The sequence below is a fragment of the Myotis brandtii genome, unplaced genomic scaffold (genome assembly GCF_000412655.1).
Source record: "Myotis brandtii unplaced genomic scaffold, ASM41265v1 scaffold936, whole genome shotgun sequence".
Classification (NCBI taxonomy): Eukaryota; Metazoa; Chordata; class Mammalia; order Chiroptera; family Vespertilionidae; genus Myotis; species Myotis brandtii.
In genome coordinates this window covers 105,525-119,846 of record NW_005371860.1, presented here as the reverse complement: position 1 = coordinate 119,846, position 14,322 = coordinate 105,525, and the positions used below count along the sequence as shown (strand labels likewise).

The 14,322-nt window shown below is 40.3% G+C and overlaps 2 protein-coding genes across 2 annotated transcripts; one reads left to right on the top strand and one right to left on the bottom strand.

The window, feature by feature from the left end:
* Positions 1–854: 854 nt before the first annotated feature.
* Positions 855–1,863, top strand: LOC102240424 (olfactory receptor 52K1). The gene has a single exon (XM_005885911.2). The coding sequence runs from the start codon at positions 872–874 to the stop codon at positions 1,814–1,816; it is 945 nt and encodes a 314-aa protein (XP_005885973.1). The 5' UTR covers positions 855–871; the 3' UTR covers positions 1,817–1,863.
* A 5,703-nt stretch (positions 1,864–7,566) lies between these two features.
* LOC102240116 (olfactory receptor 52M1-like) lies at positions 7,567–8,520 on the bottom strand. Its single transcript, XM_005885910.1, has one exon. It carries the CDS (start codon positions 8,518–8,520, stop codon positions 7,567–7,569), a length of 954 nt encoding a protein of 317 aa, XP_005885972.1.
* Between the last annotated feature and the right edge of the window lie 5,802 nt (positions 8,521–14,322).

The window sequence follows — 14,322 nt, the reverse complement described above, 5'->3', positions numbered from 1 at the left end:
CTGCGATGAAAATAAGGGAGCTAGAAGATGATTGGACGGAGAGCCACATGAATAGGGAGCTTAACATGAATTTAGATGGAAGAGAACCAGAAGAAGAGGATCCTTATTTTCTTAGAAAGTTTAAGGTAGGGCTGTATTTACAGAAATTTGTGGATGGGGAATGTACCTGGAAGATATATCTGAGAGTAGCTCTCTCTAGTAGAACTTTCTGCAATGATGGAAATGTTTTGTATCTGAATAATCCAATATGGTAGCACTAGTCACATGTGATTTTTGGCACTGATACAGTGCTAGGAATAACTGAGGTATTGAATTTCCATTTTATTTTAATACATATAAATTGCTACATGTGGCTAGTGGCAGTCCTATCTAATAGTGTAGTGCCAGAGAAAATATACAAACTGTGCAATTAATAGAAATTTCAGGCTTTATTCAACTTATGCAAGCACTCAAACCTGAGATTTTAGGACAGGAAATTGGCTTTTGTGGTTGTGAGCTTAGCTTGATTATCATGTAGTTTGGTACCAATGTATGTTCTAAAGAAATGCATTTGTTTAAACATATTTCTACTTCTTTTAACAGGGTATTCCTGAAAACACCCCAAACACAGAAAACACTACCTTCTCTTCATTCCTTTATGAAAGCTGTCTTGTGATATCAGTTCTAATCATCTTTAATATTCTATCTACTCAATGAAATTTAAAGTTCCTTGAGGTAATAAAATATGGATTATGCTTTCCCATTTCTATGAGGCCTAATAACTGATTATATTTAAGGTCTGGCAATGGGAACAAGAGCTAATCCTCCCAAGAAGGTATATATAGAAGGTGAAGGGGCCCACAAAAACTGACAAGGGAAATTTCCAGAAGTCATGTCAGCCTCCAATATTACCTCAACTCATCCAGCTGTCTTCTTGTTGGTAGGAATTCCAGGTTTGGAGCACCTGCATGTCTGGATCTCTATTCCTTTCTGCTTTGCCTATACTCTGGCCCTGCTAGGCAACAGCACCCTCCTCTTCATTATCTGGGCTGATGCAGCCCTTCATGAGCCCATGTACCTCTTTCTGGCCATGTTGGCAACCATTGATCTGGTCCTTTCTTCTACAACACTTCCTAAAATGCTGGCTATTTTTTGGTTTAAAGATCAAGAGATCAACTTCTATGCCTGCCTGGTCCAGATGTTCTTTCTCCACTCCTTTTCCATCATGGAGTCAGCAGTGCTGCTGGCCATGGCCTTTGACCGCTATGTGGCCATCTGCAAGCCACTGCACTACACCACGGTGCTGACCAGGACCCTTATCACCAAGATTGGTATAGCTGCTATGACTCGGGCTGTGACACTAATGACCCCACTCCCCTTTCTGCTCAGGCGCTTCCACTACTGCCGAGGACCCATGATCGCCCACTGCTACTGTGAGCACATGGCTGTGGTAAGGCTGGCCTGCGGGGACACTCGCTTCAACAATATCTATGGCATTGCAGTGGCCATGTTTATAGTGGTGTTGGATCTGCTCTTTGTTATTTTGTCTTATATCTTCATCCTTCAGGCAGTTCTACAGCTTGCCTCTCAGGAAGCCCGTTACAAGGCCTTTGGGACATGTGTGTCTCATATAGGTGCCATCTTGTCCACCTATACACCTGTTGTCATCTCCTCAGTCATGCATCGTGTGGCTCGCCAAGCTGCCCCTCATGTACACATACTCCTTGCTATCTTCTATCTTCTTTTTCCACCCATGATCAACCCCATCATCTATGGGGTCAAGACCAAGCAGATTCGTGATCATGTGCTCAGTCTATTCCGGAAAAAGGCTATATAGATGCATACTTTTTTCCTTACTCACCAATCCAATACTGAGTGGGTGCTGGATTGAAGCATAGATGAAAGATTTCAAGTAGGAAAATTGCAGTCTCTATGTGTGTTAATTCTCAATAATGATAAGAAAAATGAAGTGCCAATCTCACAGATTCACCAATAAGATCAAAACAGGTGTGTCCCACAGTCTGTCTGATAACAGAGGTTTGACCTTCCTATCTTTATAGACTCATCAGATGGTTAAAAAAACAAGAAGCCTTCCAAAGTGCTATTGTCATATCAGTGAAAGATAGTAGGAATATTGGCTGAGACTGGGTGAACTCTTCATCCAGACTATGAGTGAGGAATTGAACCCAAATTTTGTTATCCAAAGGCTAAAACCACATATAGTACTGAAAATAATTCCTTATCTCTTTTGATAAGTGGTTTTCAGCCTCTGACACTCTTTAGCCTACTACTGTTGTAGTGGCTTTACAGTTGGACAGCTCCTTTTCTAAGGAGACTTACTCCTTCTATTAAGTCAGTTCCTTTCTGACCCATAGTAATGGGCAATTCCTTATCGCACAATTAACAAAGGAGTCTTGGGATATCACTTTATAAAAATTTATATTATGGTAACTTACTTTTCACATGCATATGCCTTTTGTCTCCAAAATCCTTACAAATATTTATTATATGAATGCATAGAAGAGCTGAATAGATTGTGGAAATATATTCCCCTCTTAAGATGAGACTACTGAAGCTCAAGAAGAAAATAATTACAATATGTAGTTGTGATAGATTATTATTGTTCACAGATATTTACTATCCTGTTCCTTTCTCTCTGAAGGGGAATTTCCTTACTCTAGGAATGTTAATTCTTCCTATGGCTTTCTTTGGCCAATAAACTTTGAGTGGCCTTGAAATGTGTCATAATAATCAGAAACTTTAAAATGTGTTTGTGTAGCTTGGCTCAGTGCTTTTCACCTCTGCTACAAAAATGAGTATGTTTCCCAACAGAGTTTTTCCTTCAACCTAGACCCATGATTGAGAAGATACACAGAGCACTTATGAGTCTAACTCACTGCCTGGAACACAGCCACAGCTGGCCCACAGTGTTCATATCACATGAGCAAAGAAGGTTTTTGTTTTTTTTTATGTAAACTACTGAGATTTTGGAGTTGTTTTCTGGAATGGTGAGTTCTTTCTTGCACTCCAATGTCAGTTCTTGCATGACAGTTCAAGATTCCAAGTACTTAAATAAAAAAAGAAAAAAATGAAAATCCACTATTTCTTCTTCTAACATATCCTAAAAAAGAATTTCACTTATCTGTCTGCTTTTGTCTCCTTACACAAACTCTCACAATTGAACATTACAGAGTAAGAGTGATCATTCTGGCCAGTTAGCACAGGGTCCTATAACTGGAATGAAGGTATGAGCATTAGAAAGATTCAGAGTGGGCACTGCCACGGACTTGTGGGGATGTGACAGCAATCTGTTCAATGAACAGTACCTGAGAATCTAGTAGGAGGAGGTCATTTCCAACAGGTAACAATGTAAAGAAGCACCAAATTACAGCACAAGATGTGTCTGGGGTCAGAGGCCAGATAAGATACAAGGAAGCAGGAGACAGTGCTTTCCCACATGACTGCCATGATGGCAATCTTATAAAAATCCATTCATCCCCTACTGCAGTTTTAAACCTAACATAAGGAAGGGGGTGATAAGAAAACTCCCAGGGGAGATTTTGAACCTGTATCAGACTAAATTATATATTGAAATGGACTAAGAAATAATTAAAGTGGACTGGATTTGGTCAGAAGTGCTATCTTCTATAACACTTTGATTTTATTTTTACTCTAAATCCTATTGTGCAAACAAAAACATAACCCTGAATCAATGACATATTTTCACAACTAAATCTGTACTATAATTTTTCTATTTGCTCTACAAGGAACTGTTTAGAGGTATTTAGCCTTTTACTGTCACAAGACTAGTTATGTGAGTGCGTATCACTAATTGGAAAGCCAGAGGTGTACATGAGCTGGCAGCCAAAGAGAACAGAAGAAAGCTGGCTCTGTTGCTGTGGCTTTCTACAGAGAAGCCAAGAACAGAGTTTTCCAGAGTGGAGGCTGGTACATTCCTGACTGAGGCACAATTGCAGACATTATCTGGTTTTTCCAGGAACTAGTTCCAGCTACTCTTCTGCCTTATCATTCTCCCCTGGGACTTTTACTGCACAATAAAATACTGTTATTTTTAAGAGGCAAGTTGTTCTCTCTTTATGCCAGGCACTGGCATTTTAGATTCATTATCTTATTACATCACTAGAGGCCCAGGGCAGGAATTCGTGCATGGGTGGGGTCCAGCAGGCCCGGCCCAAATTGGGGCGGATTGGGGCTGGGCCTGTCGGGAGGAGGAGATGGTTGGAGGTTGGCCGTCTGGCCTGCCCCAATCAGGGCCCGATCAGGGCTGGGCTGGCTGGGGGAAGGGGCCATGGGTGATTGGCCAGCAGGCCCCACCCCTAATTGGGGTTGGGGGGGCAGAGCCAGCCATGGGGAGGGGCTGTGGACAGTGGGCCAGCTGGCTCTGCCCATGAATGGGGTGGGTGTTGCCAATCGGGGCCAGTGGCCTGGGGGAGAGGCCATGGGTGGTTGGCCGGCTGGTCCTGCCCCTGATCCGGGTGGTGGGGGTCGATCTGGGGTGGGGTTGGGTGGGGCTGCAGGAGGTTGGTTGGCCAGTCCCACCCCTTATTGGGGTGGGGGGGATGACCAGGGGTGGGCCTGGACAGGGGGAGGGGCTGTGGGAGGTTGGCCACCCCCTGATCAAGCTGGTTTGCTGGCCACAGTGGGTGTCAAGTGATAGGTCACTGGCTTTTTATATATATAGACTAGAGGCCTGATGCATGAAGATTCATGCAAGAATGGGCCTTCCTTCCCTTAATTGCTGGCACCGCCTTCACTCTGGCCCAGAGCTGCCTTTCTGCCTTCTCACGCTGCGCAGTGGCCTGGAGTAGCTGGGGCAGTATGGAACACCTGCATCCTGCCCCACCCCAGCAGCTCAGTGCCTGCATATGAAAATTAACCCAACAGCTTTGTTGGGTTAATTTGCATACTCACCTCTGATTAGCTGGTGGGAGTTGTGAAGGTATGGTCAATTTGCATTTTCTCTTTTATAAGTGTAGATTATAACAAACCCATAAGGAGTTAGTATCATTTTCAAGGAGAGGAAACTGAGGCTTAGATTGTGCAACACATCCAAAGTCTCACAGTTATTGGTTCAGATCCATCTCTTCCATTTATTGTAATTCCAGAGCCCAAGTCCTTAACCACCTGTGCCATATGACCATAAAAATGCCTTTACAAATAACCATAAAAATGCCTCCTCCCTCAACTGTTCCCCAATTTCACTTTTCCATGAAGTCTTGCAGACTCAAAAGGGACTGATGAGAGTGTCCTTTACTCCCACCCTAGGGCAGGTGATTAAAAGGGAACAGAGTTATTTGTGTGAAGGAGAAGTAAGATGTTGGCTTTGAATAAGAAAGAGATTCAATTATTGGACTTCTGTCAGGTCCCTATACTGCATTAACCACTATGTATTCCCTCCCATCTTGTTCTGAGATAACCCCTTCACCGTGAAAGAGCCCAGCAATGAGTATAGTTGACAATGGAATTAAATGCTCTACTGTAACCAAGTACACACCCTGAGTCTGATAGGCAAGGATGTTGTCAGGGGGGTTATCCCTGTATCTAGAACCCTACAGACAGATGCTATTTTCTCTTTTTTACCCTCAATCATTCAATGCCATCCATATAAAGAAGCTAGAGATGATTGGTATTTGGTCTTGATCTATCGTAGACCCAGCAGATTTCTAAAGAGAAACACTTTACTGTGAGGTTTCTGAGAGGATTTGGCCAGAAAGTTAATTACATTTAGAAGGATTAATACTAAGTCCAGATTAAAAGCCCTGGATCTTCATATATACTCTCTGCTTACACAGTAAAAAGTGGACTTTATGCATTATGCCAAAGAGCCATTCCATGACAAAATTTTCTTGTCATTTCCCTCTGCATCAGTGCCAGTGATACATTTTTTTCCCCTCCAAAGCCTAGGATCATGGTCAGGAGATATTCTGTAAAATAAGCTTCTATCTCTGAGGTTTTTATAGTATCTCTTTATCAATTCCTACTAAAAACATTTGGCACTAAAATTATGTTCATAGAACACAACCTTTTCCCAGTAAGTGGACTTGGTTTTGGCACTGGTCTCCAGGGCCCTTGATAAGGAGATGGGGGGAAGGAGAAACAATGAGGAAAAATATATATGAGCCAACCAACCTTAGGTTTAGGAATAAGATTATGAGGAAATAGAAATTTGAAATTAGCAAAATTTTAGAAAAGAGTTTGTGATATCCTAAGTTCCTAATTTTTCCTTTTTTTTGTAATGGTATGCAAAACAAGGAGGTGAGATGCGCATTTTAAAGTCTAAAACACTTTAGAACTAAAATAGACATATAATTCTGAATAACTACAATTAATAGTGATTGCTTCATTTCATTTTTCATGCATTACCATCACTTCTGTAGGTTTCTAGCCTGGAATAGTAATTTTATTATGAAAAATCTATAATCAAGAAAAAGAAAAGGGTTAAAATCATATAAAAATAAAAAAGTATGAAGCAAGAATTCACCAAAGATCTGAAGTTATTTCAAGGTTTGTATCTACCACGGTGTCTCTATTTATTCTCATCACCTTTACTCATTCTCTACTTAACCTTTTTCAAGTCAATCCCACTGTGACCTTCTCATTATGTCCTTTTAATATTTCAGTATAGCTGCTGTCCTTCATGTATGCCATTTCAGGGACTCCAAAACAAAATCCCCAATTGTCCTTCTGTCTCCTCCTACCTGCTTCCAATTAACTCTATTATTAGGAGAAGATGTGGGATATTACATTTCCATCTATCTATTAAATGGGGAAATGATCTGGCTTGAGGACTTTAACTCCTATGGGCAGTAAGGTCCTATTAGGTTAAGATTTATAATATTCATATTGCTTCCATTCTCAACAAAAGGTCTTTTCTGGGGCAAGCCAAAAGGATCGGAAGAGCTTGCCAACACAGTTGGAATTTTTCCAGGCCTTTGCTGACAGAATTTGTAAATGGTCTTCAAGAAGGTATTAGGGTAGCCTGGCCAGTGTTGCCCAGTAGTTGTGTGTCAATTGACTCTTGAACCAAGAGGTCACTGGTTTGATGCCCGGTCAGGGCACATGCCCAGGTTGCAGGCTAGATCCCCAGCAGGGGGTGTGCAGGAGGCAGTCAGTCAATGATGTTTCTCTCTCTTCAATGTTTCTATCTCTCTAGCCCTCTCTCTTCCTCTTTCTCTAAAAATCAATAAAAACATATTTAAAAAGGTGTTAGAATGTAATTTTACCTTCTAGAAATTGTTCAAAAACACTCTCCAAAGAGAAACCAGAAATCCTTTACCAAAAAGCGTCAAAAATAAAAATATTTCCAGTTCTGTGGTTGTGCATAATTTGATGAAGTCAAATAGGAAAAGGGATATTGTAGTATAAAAACTTATTTCTTGATTTCTCTCCACTGTCATATATTTCAGATATTACCCTCTCCATTTTCAGAAAATTCATTCATCATAGACCCTTATTTCCACAACTCCAGTAAGACCCAGTTGCATGGGTCTTATTGCATTGACTGCCTCAGGTAGAGCCTTTTCCTTCCATCACCAAATATCTACATGCCTTATAGGTGCAGAATAGTCACTTGGGATGAGCCCCTGCTTTGAGAATGTAGAGAAGTCTCTCTCGAATCTGTCTGGTACGGACAGCATAGACAACTGGGTTGAGGATGGGTGGGATTAGGAGGTAAAAGTTGGCCAAAAGGATATGGATATGGGGAGGCACATGATGTCCGAAGCGGTGAGTGAGAGAGGAAATAGCAATGGGGATGTAGAAGACAAGGATGGCACAAATGTGAGAACTGCATGTCCCTAGGGTTTTAAGCTTAGCCTCAGGGGTGGCCAGTCCCATTACAGCTCTGAAAATCATCACATAGGAGGCAGTGATGGCTAATGAATCCAGGATCAATACTAGGAACCCGATTCCCATTCCATAAAAGTCGTTGACCGTTGTGTCACCACATGCAACAGTGACCACGGCCATGTGCTCACAGTAGGAGTGGGCAATGATTTGGGTCCGGTAAAGGGATAGCCTCAGGCGAATCATCAGGGGTAGGGGTCCAATGTAGAGTACTCCACGGAGGAGGGCAGCCAGACCCAAACGACTCACCACTGTGTGGGTGAGCACCGAAGTATGGCGTAGTGGGTCACAGATGGCCACATAGCGATCAAAAGCCATGGCAAGGAAGATGCCTGACTCAACTGTGGCAAAGCAGTGGATGAAGAACATTTGGGCCAAGCAGGCATCTAAGTCAATGTGGTGGGCACCAAACCAGAAGATGGCCAGCAGTTTGGGCATGGTAGAAGTTGACAGGACCAAATCAATGACAGCCAACATGCACAGGAAGAAGTACATGGGCTGATGCAGGCTGCGCTCCACCTTTACCACAGCCAGGATGATGATATTCCCCACCACAGCCACCAAGTACATGGAGCTGAAGGGGATGGAGAGCCAGATGTGCAGAGACTCCAGCCCTGGGATGCCAGTGAGCCAGAAAGAAGTAGGCGCCAAGCAGGAATTGTTAGACACGAACATATTTGAGGGTGTGAAGTACCCAGAGGACAGGAGCTCTTATTTTTAGACTTTTACTTCTCTGAGAAATACTGCCTCTGGAAACTGTAGACTACTAGTTCTTTTTTTCCATCCTGGGGAACTGATGGAACCTATAATAAAGCAGAATTGGAAGTGTGGTTTTGAAAATTGGCATATTACATATTTATAAAAGAGACTATGCATAAAAACATCCACTGGTAAATGTAGAAACAAGCATGCTCATGATTTCTACTGCTAACTTACCCTACTCCACTGTAGAAGTTCCCAAAATGTTCATCCCCTTCGATGAATTTTGCTTTTGGAAACATTTTTTAAAGGAAATGGAAAATACAGAAAAGTTCTATGAGCCATGATTAAATGTAAGTCTATGTAATGTATTTAGCCCAGTTCCTGCATATACTTCTCTTATCACTGTATATATAGTAACATTGTAACATCAATAACAAACAATGATTAGCTATTTGTAATTATTGATTTTATAATAATAAAAAGTTGGAAGAAATATATGTTCAAAAATAAAGCACTGTTTAAATTCTAGTACATGCATTCAATGAACTAGAATTATGTTTATAACCTTTTTAGATCTATATATTTACATGATAAGATGTTTACATATTTCAGTAAGGGAGGGCATGGCAGGAGGCATATTCTGATATAATTATTTAAAAATATATGTGTGCATTTAGAAACATACTTTAATGTAAAAACACACCCTTTTTGACTTTTCCTTTTGTATGTATATTGTTTTTTAAAAATGGTCAAGAGCTCTAAAAATAATCTTAAAAATTTCAATAAAAAAACATTTTCCTTGGTAAATTGTGCCCTTATATTAGTCAAGTGCAACTCCCTTTTCTCTAAAGGTTTAACACTGAATTGGCCATATTATCAAATCAAATTGACTTCTTCAAAGATATTTGATATGAAACCTAATATCTCAAAGAAAAAGCTCTCTCATTTAAGGTTGCCCAGATTTCATGGTTAAAAAGATGATGAACAGATAAAGTTCCTTAAGAAAGGTTTAGTGTAAGGACAGACCCTATTAAACTTTCTGAGGATCTGGGCATTGTATATAATTTGAGGTAGATAAAAGAAGAGGTGTATCTTTTTATGAGCAAATCTCACTGGACATTTTTGTCCCATTATCTGATGATAGTGATAAAAAAGAATAGACTGACAGAGACCAAGAAGTATGTGATCAGTGAAAAGGGTCCTGTTGACTGTTTTCTATTCTTTGAAGAGACAAAGAGGTCAGCATGAAAGCACTGGCCACCACCTGTCCAACTCCTTGCTCTTCTGCCCTTCAGGTACCTCTTTCTAAGGATCTAACAATGGCTCCTATTGCTTCACATCGTTGGGGTGCAGAATCCGAGGGCCTAATTTGCATCCTCCTCTGCCTTGGGCTTGACATCCTCATGCTTTCCACCAGAAACTCAGCAGAGTCGAGTCTCAGACTCCCCATGATCACACTCACCATGGTGCCTTCAAATAGCCATATTTTTGCTGACAGGTTTCACGACCTTCTCGACTCTTATCCAGGCAAAATTCCTCCATTCTTCAAGGCCCGTCCCAGATCACCTCTCCTCTACAAAGCCTTCTTTTGTATCTCTAGCCTATACAAGAGTAAGTGGCCAGTAGTCAATGCATTCTCCCCAATTGTCTCAAATAAGCCATGCACATTTCAAGTATTCTTGTCTAAAACATAAATAGCAATTATATTTTCATAGCAAATAAGCATAAGAAATGCCCCCATGCAACCTCATGAATTCTTAATTCATGCACCAACACAATTTTTTTTACATGTTTTCTTCTGGTTCAGGCTTTGGGTGTTAGAAAAAAAATGAAAGTTTTGACCTCATGAATTCTTAATTCATGCACCAACACAATTTTAAGTTTTGTTTTGTTTTTTACATGTTTTCGTACTTCTGGTTCAGGCTTTGGATGTTAGAAAAAAATGAAAGTTTTATAAATTTTAAAATGGTTCATAAGTGTTCTCTTATATTAACTCCTACTTTACAATTCTGTGAAATTGGGAACTTAATAGCCAATGAGGGAAATACATGTATGAAGTCATTTCCTCGGGATCAAATAGAAGTTTCTGTGAATCTACAGGATAAGATAGGAAAGGGAAAGAGGTCTTGGGAGGCAGCACCAAAGTGGCCAGTAGTCAATGCATTCTCCCCAATTGTCTCAAATAAGCCATGCACATTTCAAGTATTCTTGTCTAAAACATAAATAGCAATTATATTTTCATAGCAAATAAGCAAAAGAAATGCCCCCATGCAACCTCATGAATTCTTAATTCATGCACCAACACAATTTTAAGTTTTGTTTTGTTTTTTACATGTTTTCGTACTTCTGGTTCAGGCTTTGGATGTTAGAAAAAAATGAAAGTTTTATAAATTTTAAAATGGTTCATAAGTGTTCTCTTATATTAACTCCTACTTTACAATTCTGTGAAATTGGGAACTTAATATGCCAATGAGGAAATACATGTATGAAGTCATTTCCTCGGGATCAAATAGAAGTTTCTGTGAATCTACAGGATAAGATAGGAAAGGGAAAGAGGTCTTGGGAGGCAGCACCAGCTCAGGGCATCAGCTTTACCATCTTCTAAACAAGTGTTCCCTCTCCAGAGCTTCATCTTACTCGGTGTTTGGGAAAGCCTCTTAAGTCCAAGTCATTTTATTGTGAAAAATGGGGAGAATACCAACTGTAAAGAATAAGTATAAAGAACAAACAACGTAGGCGTGAGACTCTTGGCACATAGCAACAGCTTCCTTTCCCTGGATTCTACTGTTCACTGAGGGGAGTAGACCAGAAATTTACATTCTACAAGTTGGAATAGTTTCCTGTGTTTCTCTGTTTCATGGAACAGGTTTAAGGATGCCTTAGAAGTCCAGGAATTGTATAGATGGAACAGAGATTTAAGGGAAACAGTAGTTAATAGACAATTTTATCTCATAACAGGGAGAATATCTGAAGTGGTCTCTGAAAATATTGTGATGAACCACCATCCTAAAGCAGAAAGGGGCCTAGTCACTCAATGTTAAGGTAGGTCAATCTATGGCTACTCATCACAAAAGGATGTTGGTAGGATTGAGTTAAACCCAGATGTATAACTTAGATTTGTGCCAGACCCAGTTTAATCAGTGAAACTGTCTTAGGCTGGGACAAAGAGAATGTGAACATACGTATAAAAATAAAATCCACCAAATTTATAATTGGCATCTTGAATGGTGGTTTGATCTAGATTGTGGCACCTAAGTTGTGTTACTTCACCTAGAATATTTCAGAGAAATGTTTTCTGTGTCAGCCCACATAAGGGCACTAGTAACGTTCCTGGACACTAGTAACGTTCCTTCAAGTCCTGGAAGAAGCATTCTGATGGAGGGTCTGAGGTTCCTGAGAGATGTTTTGTTCTGATGAAATAAACATGGATTAGAAGTGATACCCACTTAGGTTCACATGCTAACTCCACTGTTTCTGGCTGCATGACTTAGGGAATATAATCTCTCTGCCTCGGTTTTCTATTCTATTTCCCTGTCTGAAATGAAGGGAGTGATAGCTACATTAAAGATGCTTCATGTATTTAGTGGTGTGTGTGTGTGTGTGTGTGTGTGTGTGTGTGTGTGTGTGTGTGTATGCGCACAGAAGGTCAGATATTAAGTGCATTCCCTTCCTAACTGATCCCTCCCCTCGGTTCTTTGCCCTCTTCCACAGAAAACAGACACAGTGCTATCCTTCTTTCCCAGCTCTATGAATAGACCTTTAGACACGGATATAATCAATGGAAGAGACCTGTTTATCGTGTAAGGATCAGCTCAGGAGATCGTGCCTGACTGGAGCAGAAGGCGAGAGGTCACATCGGGCTGGAATAGTCCAGTCTTTCCTCTTGTGTTATGGAGAGCACTAGGCAACAAAGCATTGAGAAAACCTTGGGGTTTTTCCTCTTCCTTGATTTATAATCCAGGCCAAATTTTGACCAACTTATTTCCTCAGCTTTTGACCAGAACTGTGAAGAAGTTAAGCCCTGGATAGACCAAAAGACAAATGTAGTTTCTGAAACTTGGAGTGTATCCAATGACTTTGGTTCCATCTCTGGGATATACTTACCCATTAGGTGCTGTCCACAGAGCTGTAGGCTTTGTTTCTTACAGTGGTCACCTTGTCAGAATGTTTGGATGCATTTAGTTCACAAGCAAGGGGGAGGCCATGGCTCCGATCTCTTCACTGTTTTCTCTGGTGTCCCTCCCTCTTTATCCAGATGCTGAAAATAGACAGTTATTTCCCAAGGGTTGCATAGAGAAACCTGTGCCCTTCCCTCTGGATCTTCAGTTATTCTCCTAGGGAGCAATTTTCACTCCTTATCCCATTCCACTTCCCAGGACTATATTATACACTTACATTTCTATTCTCCCGATGGAGTTCTTGGCTGGCCCCAGGTCACTCTTCTCTCCCTAGGCCCGAGGTTTTTAAAGATTTCAAGAGGGAAGTCTTGAAGTTGGAAAAGTTCATAAGAGAAGGGGAGGGTGGGGTTGGGGAGGGGCATCAGATACTAGTATAACCAATATGAAAATTTAAATTTTGTTGTCATTGTTTTTACTATTTAAAAACTGTTAATATCAACTCTAGGCTACACAAATAAAGAAGAGATTTACTTAAATACAAACTTCATCAACATTGTAATTTTTCATTCTGCTTCTAGTTTTTTTTAAATTTGTGTTTACTTAAAAATATTTATAATCACAAGTTACAATGGTTTGTGTGTCCATATCTGTGGTTACTTTAACTTACACTTCCCAGAATAGTGCGAGTATAGTTTCAGTTGTCCCACTATAGCAAGTGGCACAGACATATTGGTCAATAGCCTTTTTCTGCTCAACCTTAGGTTAGAATCCCAGGGAAAATTATCGACCATTGTGCAGGTCTCATGGATTCTACTGTCAAGTTGCTTTCCAAAAGTATTTGCCCAGCTGTGTTTAACCCAGCATTCAGTGAGTTCATTTGAGTTCAATTACCCTGTAGTAATTTTAAAATATCGACTATATAGGTGAGCAAAACAGAAAATTGTTTTCATTTCTACAGAGCGTGAACAGGTCAATATTTGAACAATTTTTATCTAATGCATTTATTTTGAACAGTTTCTCTTCTCAATTTTTTTCTAACATATACTTAATATTTTTAAAGTAGAGAGAATCATTTCTGAAAACATGGCAAAGATTTAATGTTTTCTATGGAAAAGTTCTGACATACATTCAAGGAGGTACTTTTATGATCACTGTTAGCAATTTGTAGTACTCCATCTTGATTTATGAGAACCCTCAAGCAGATTTTCTAATTATTCATACAGAGCTTTCTCTCTTCTGTACCCTTGTTGCCAGGCCTTGACATCTTATTTCAGCTCCTCACCAGCCTTATAATGGCCCTTGTTCGTCTTTCCTATCATTCTCATCTCTGCTCCTCAGGTGCCACGTTTAGAGAGCAAAATGGATTGTTCTTTAACTGTTAACAAAACGCTTTTTGTGGTTGCTCTTTCCATCCAGCTCCAGATTCTATTTTCTGACCATTTCTGGGAAACACGTTTCAACACACCTTAAAATTCTAGGAGATTGTTGCTCTTTCCCTAGTGCAGACTCAAGTTAAAGGGATAAAGTCTTAGGCAAAATTGGAAGGACAAAGAGATTTCGATGTAGGATAGAGGAGTTAAGTCTGATGTTAAAGCTACCCTCCACTCCAGGTTTATTGAGATACAATTGGCATATAACATTATGTAAGTTTAAGGCA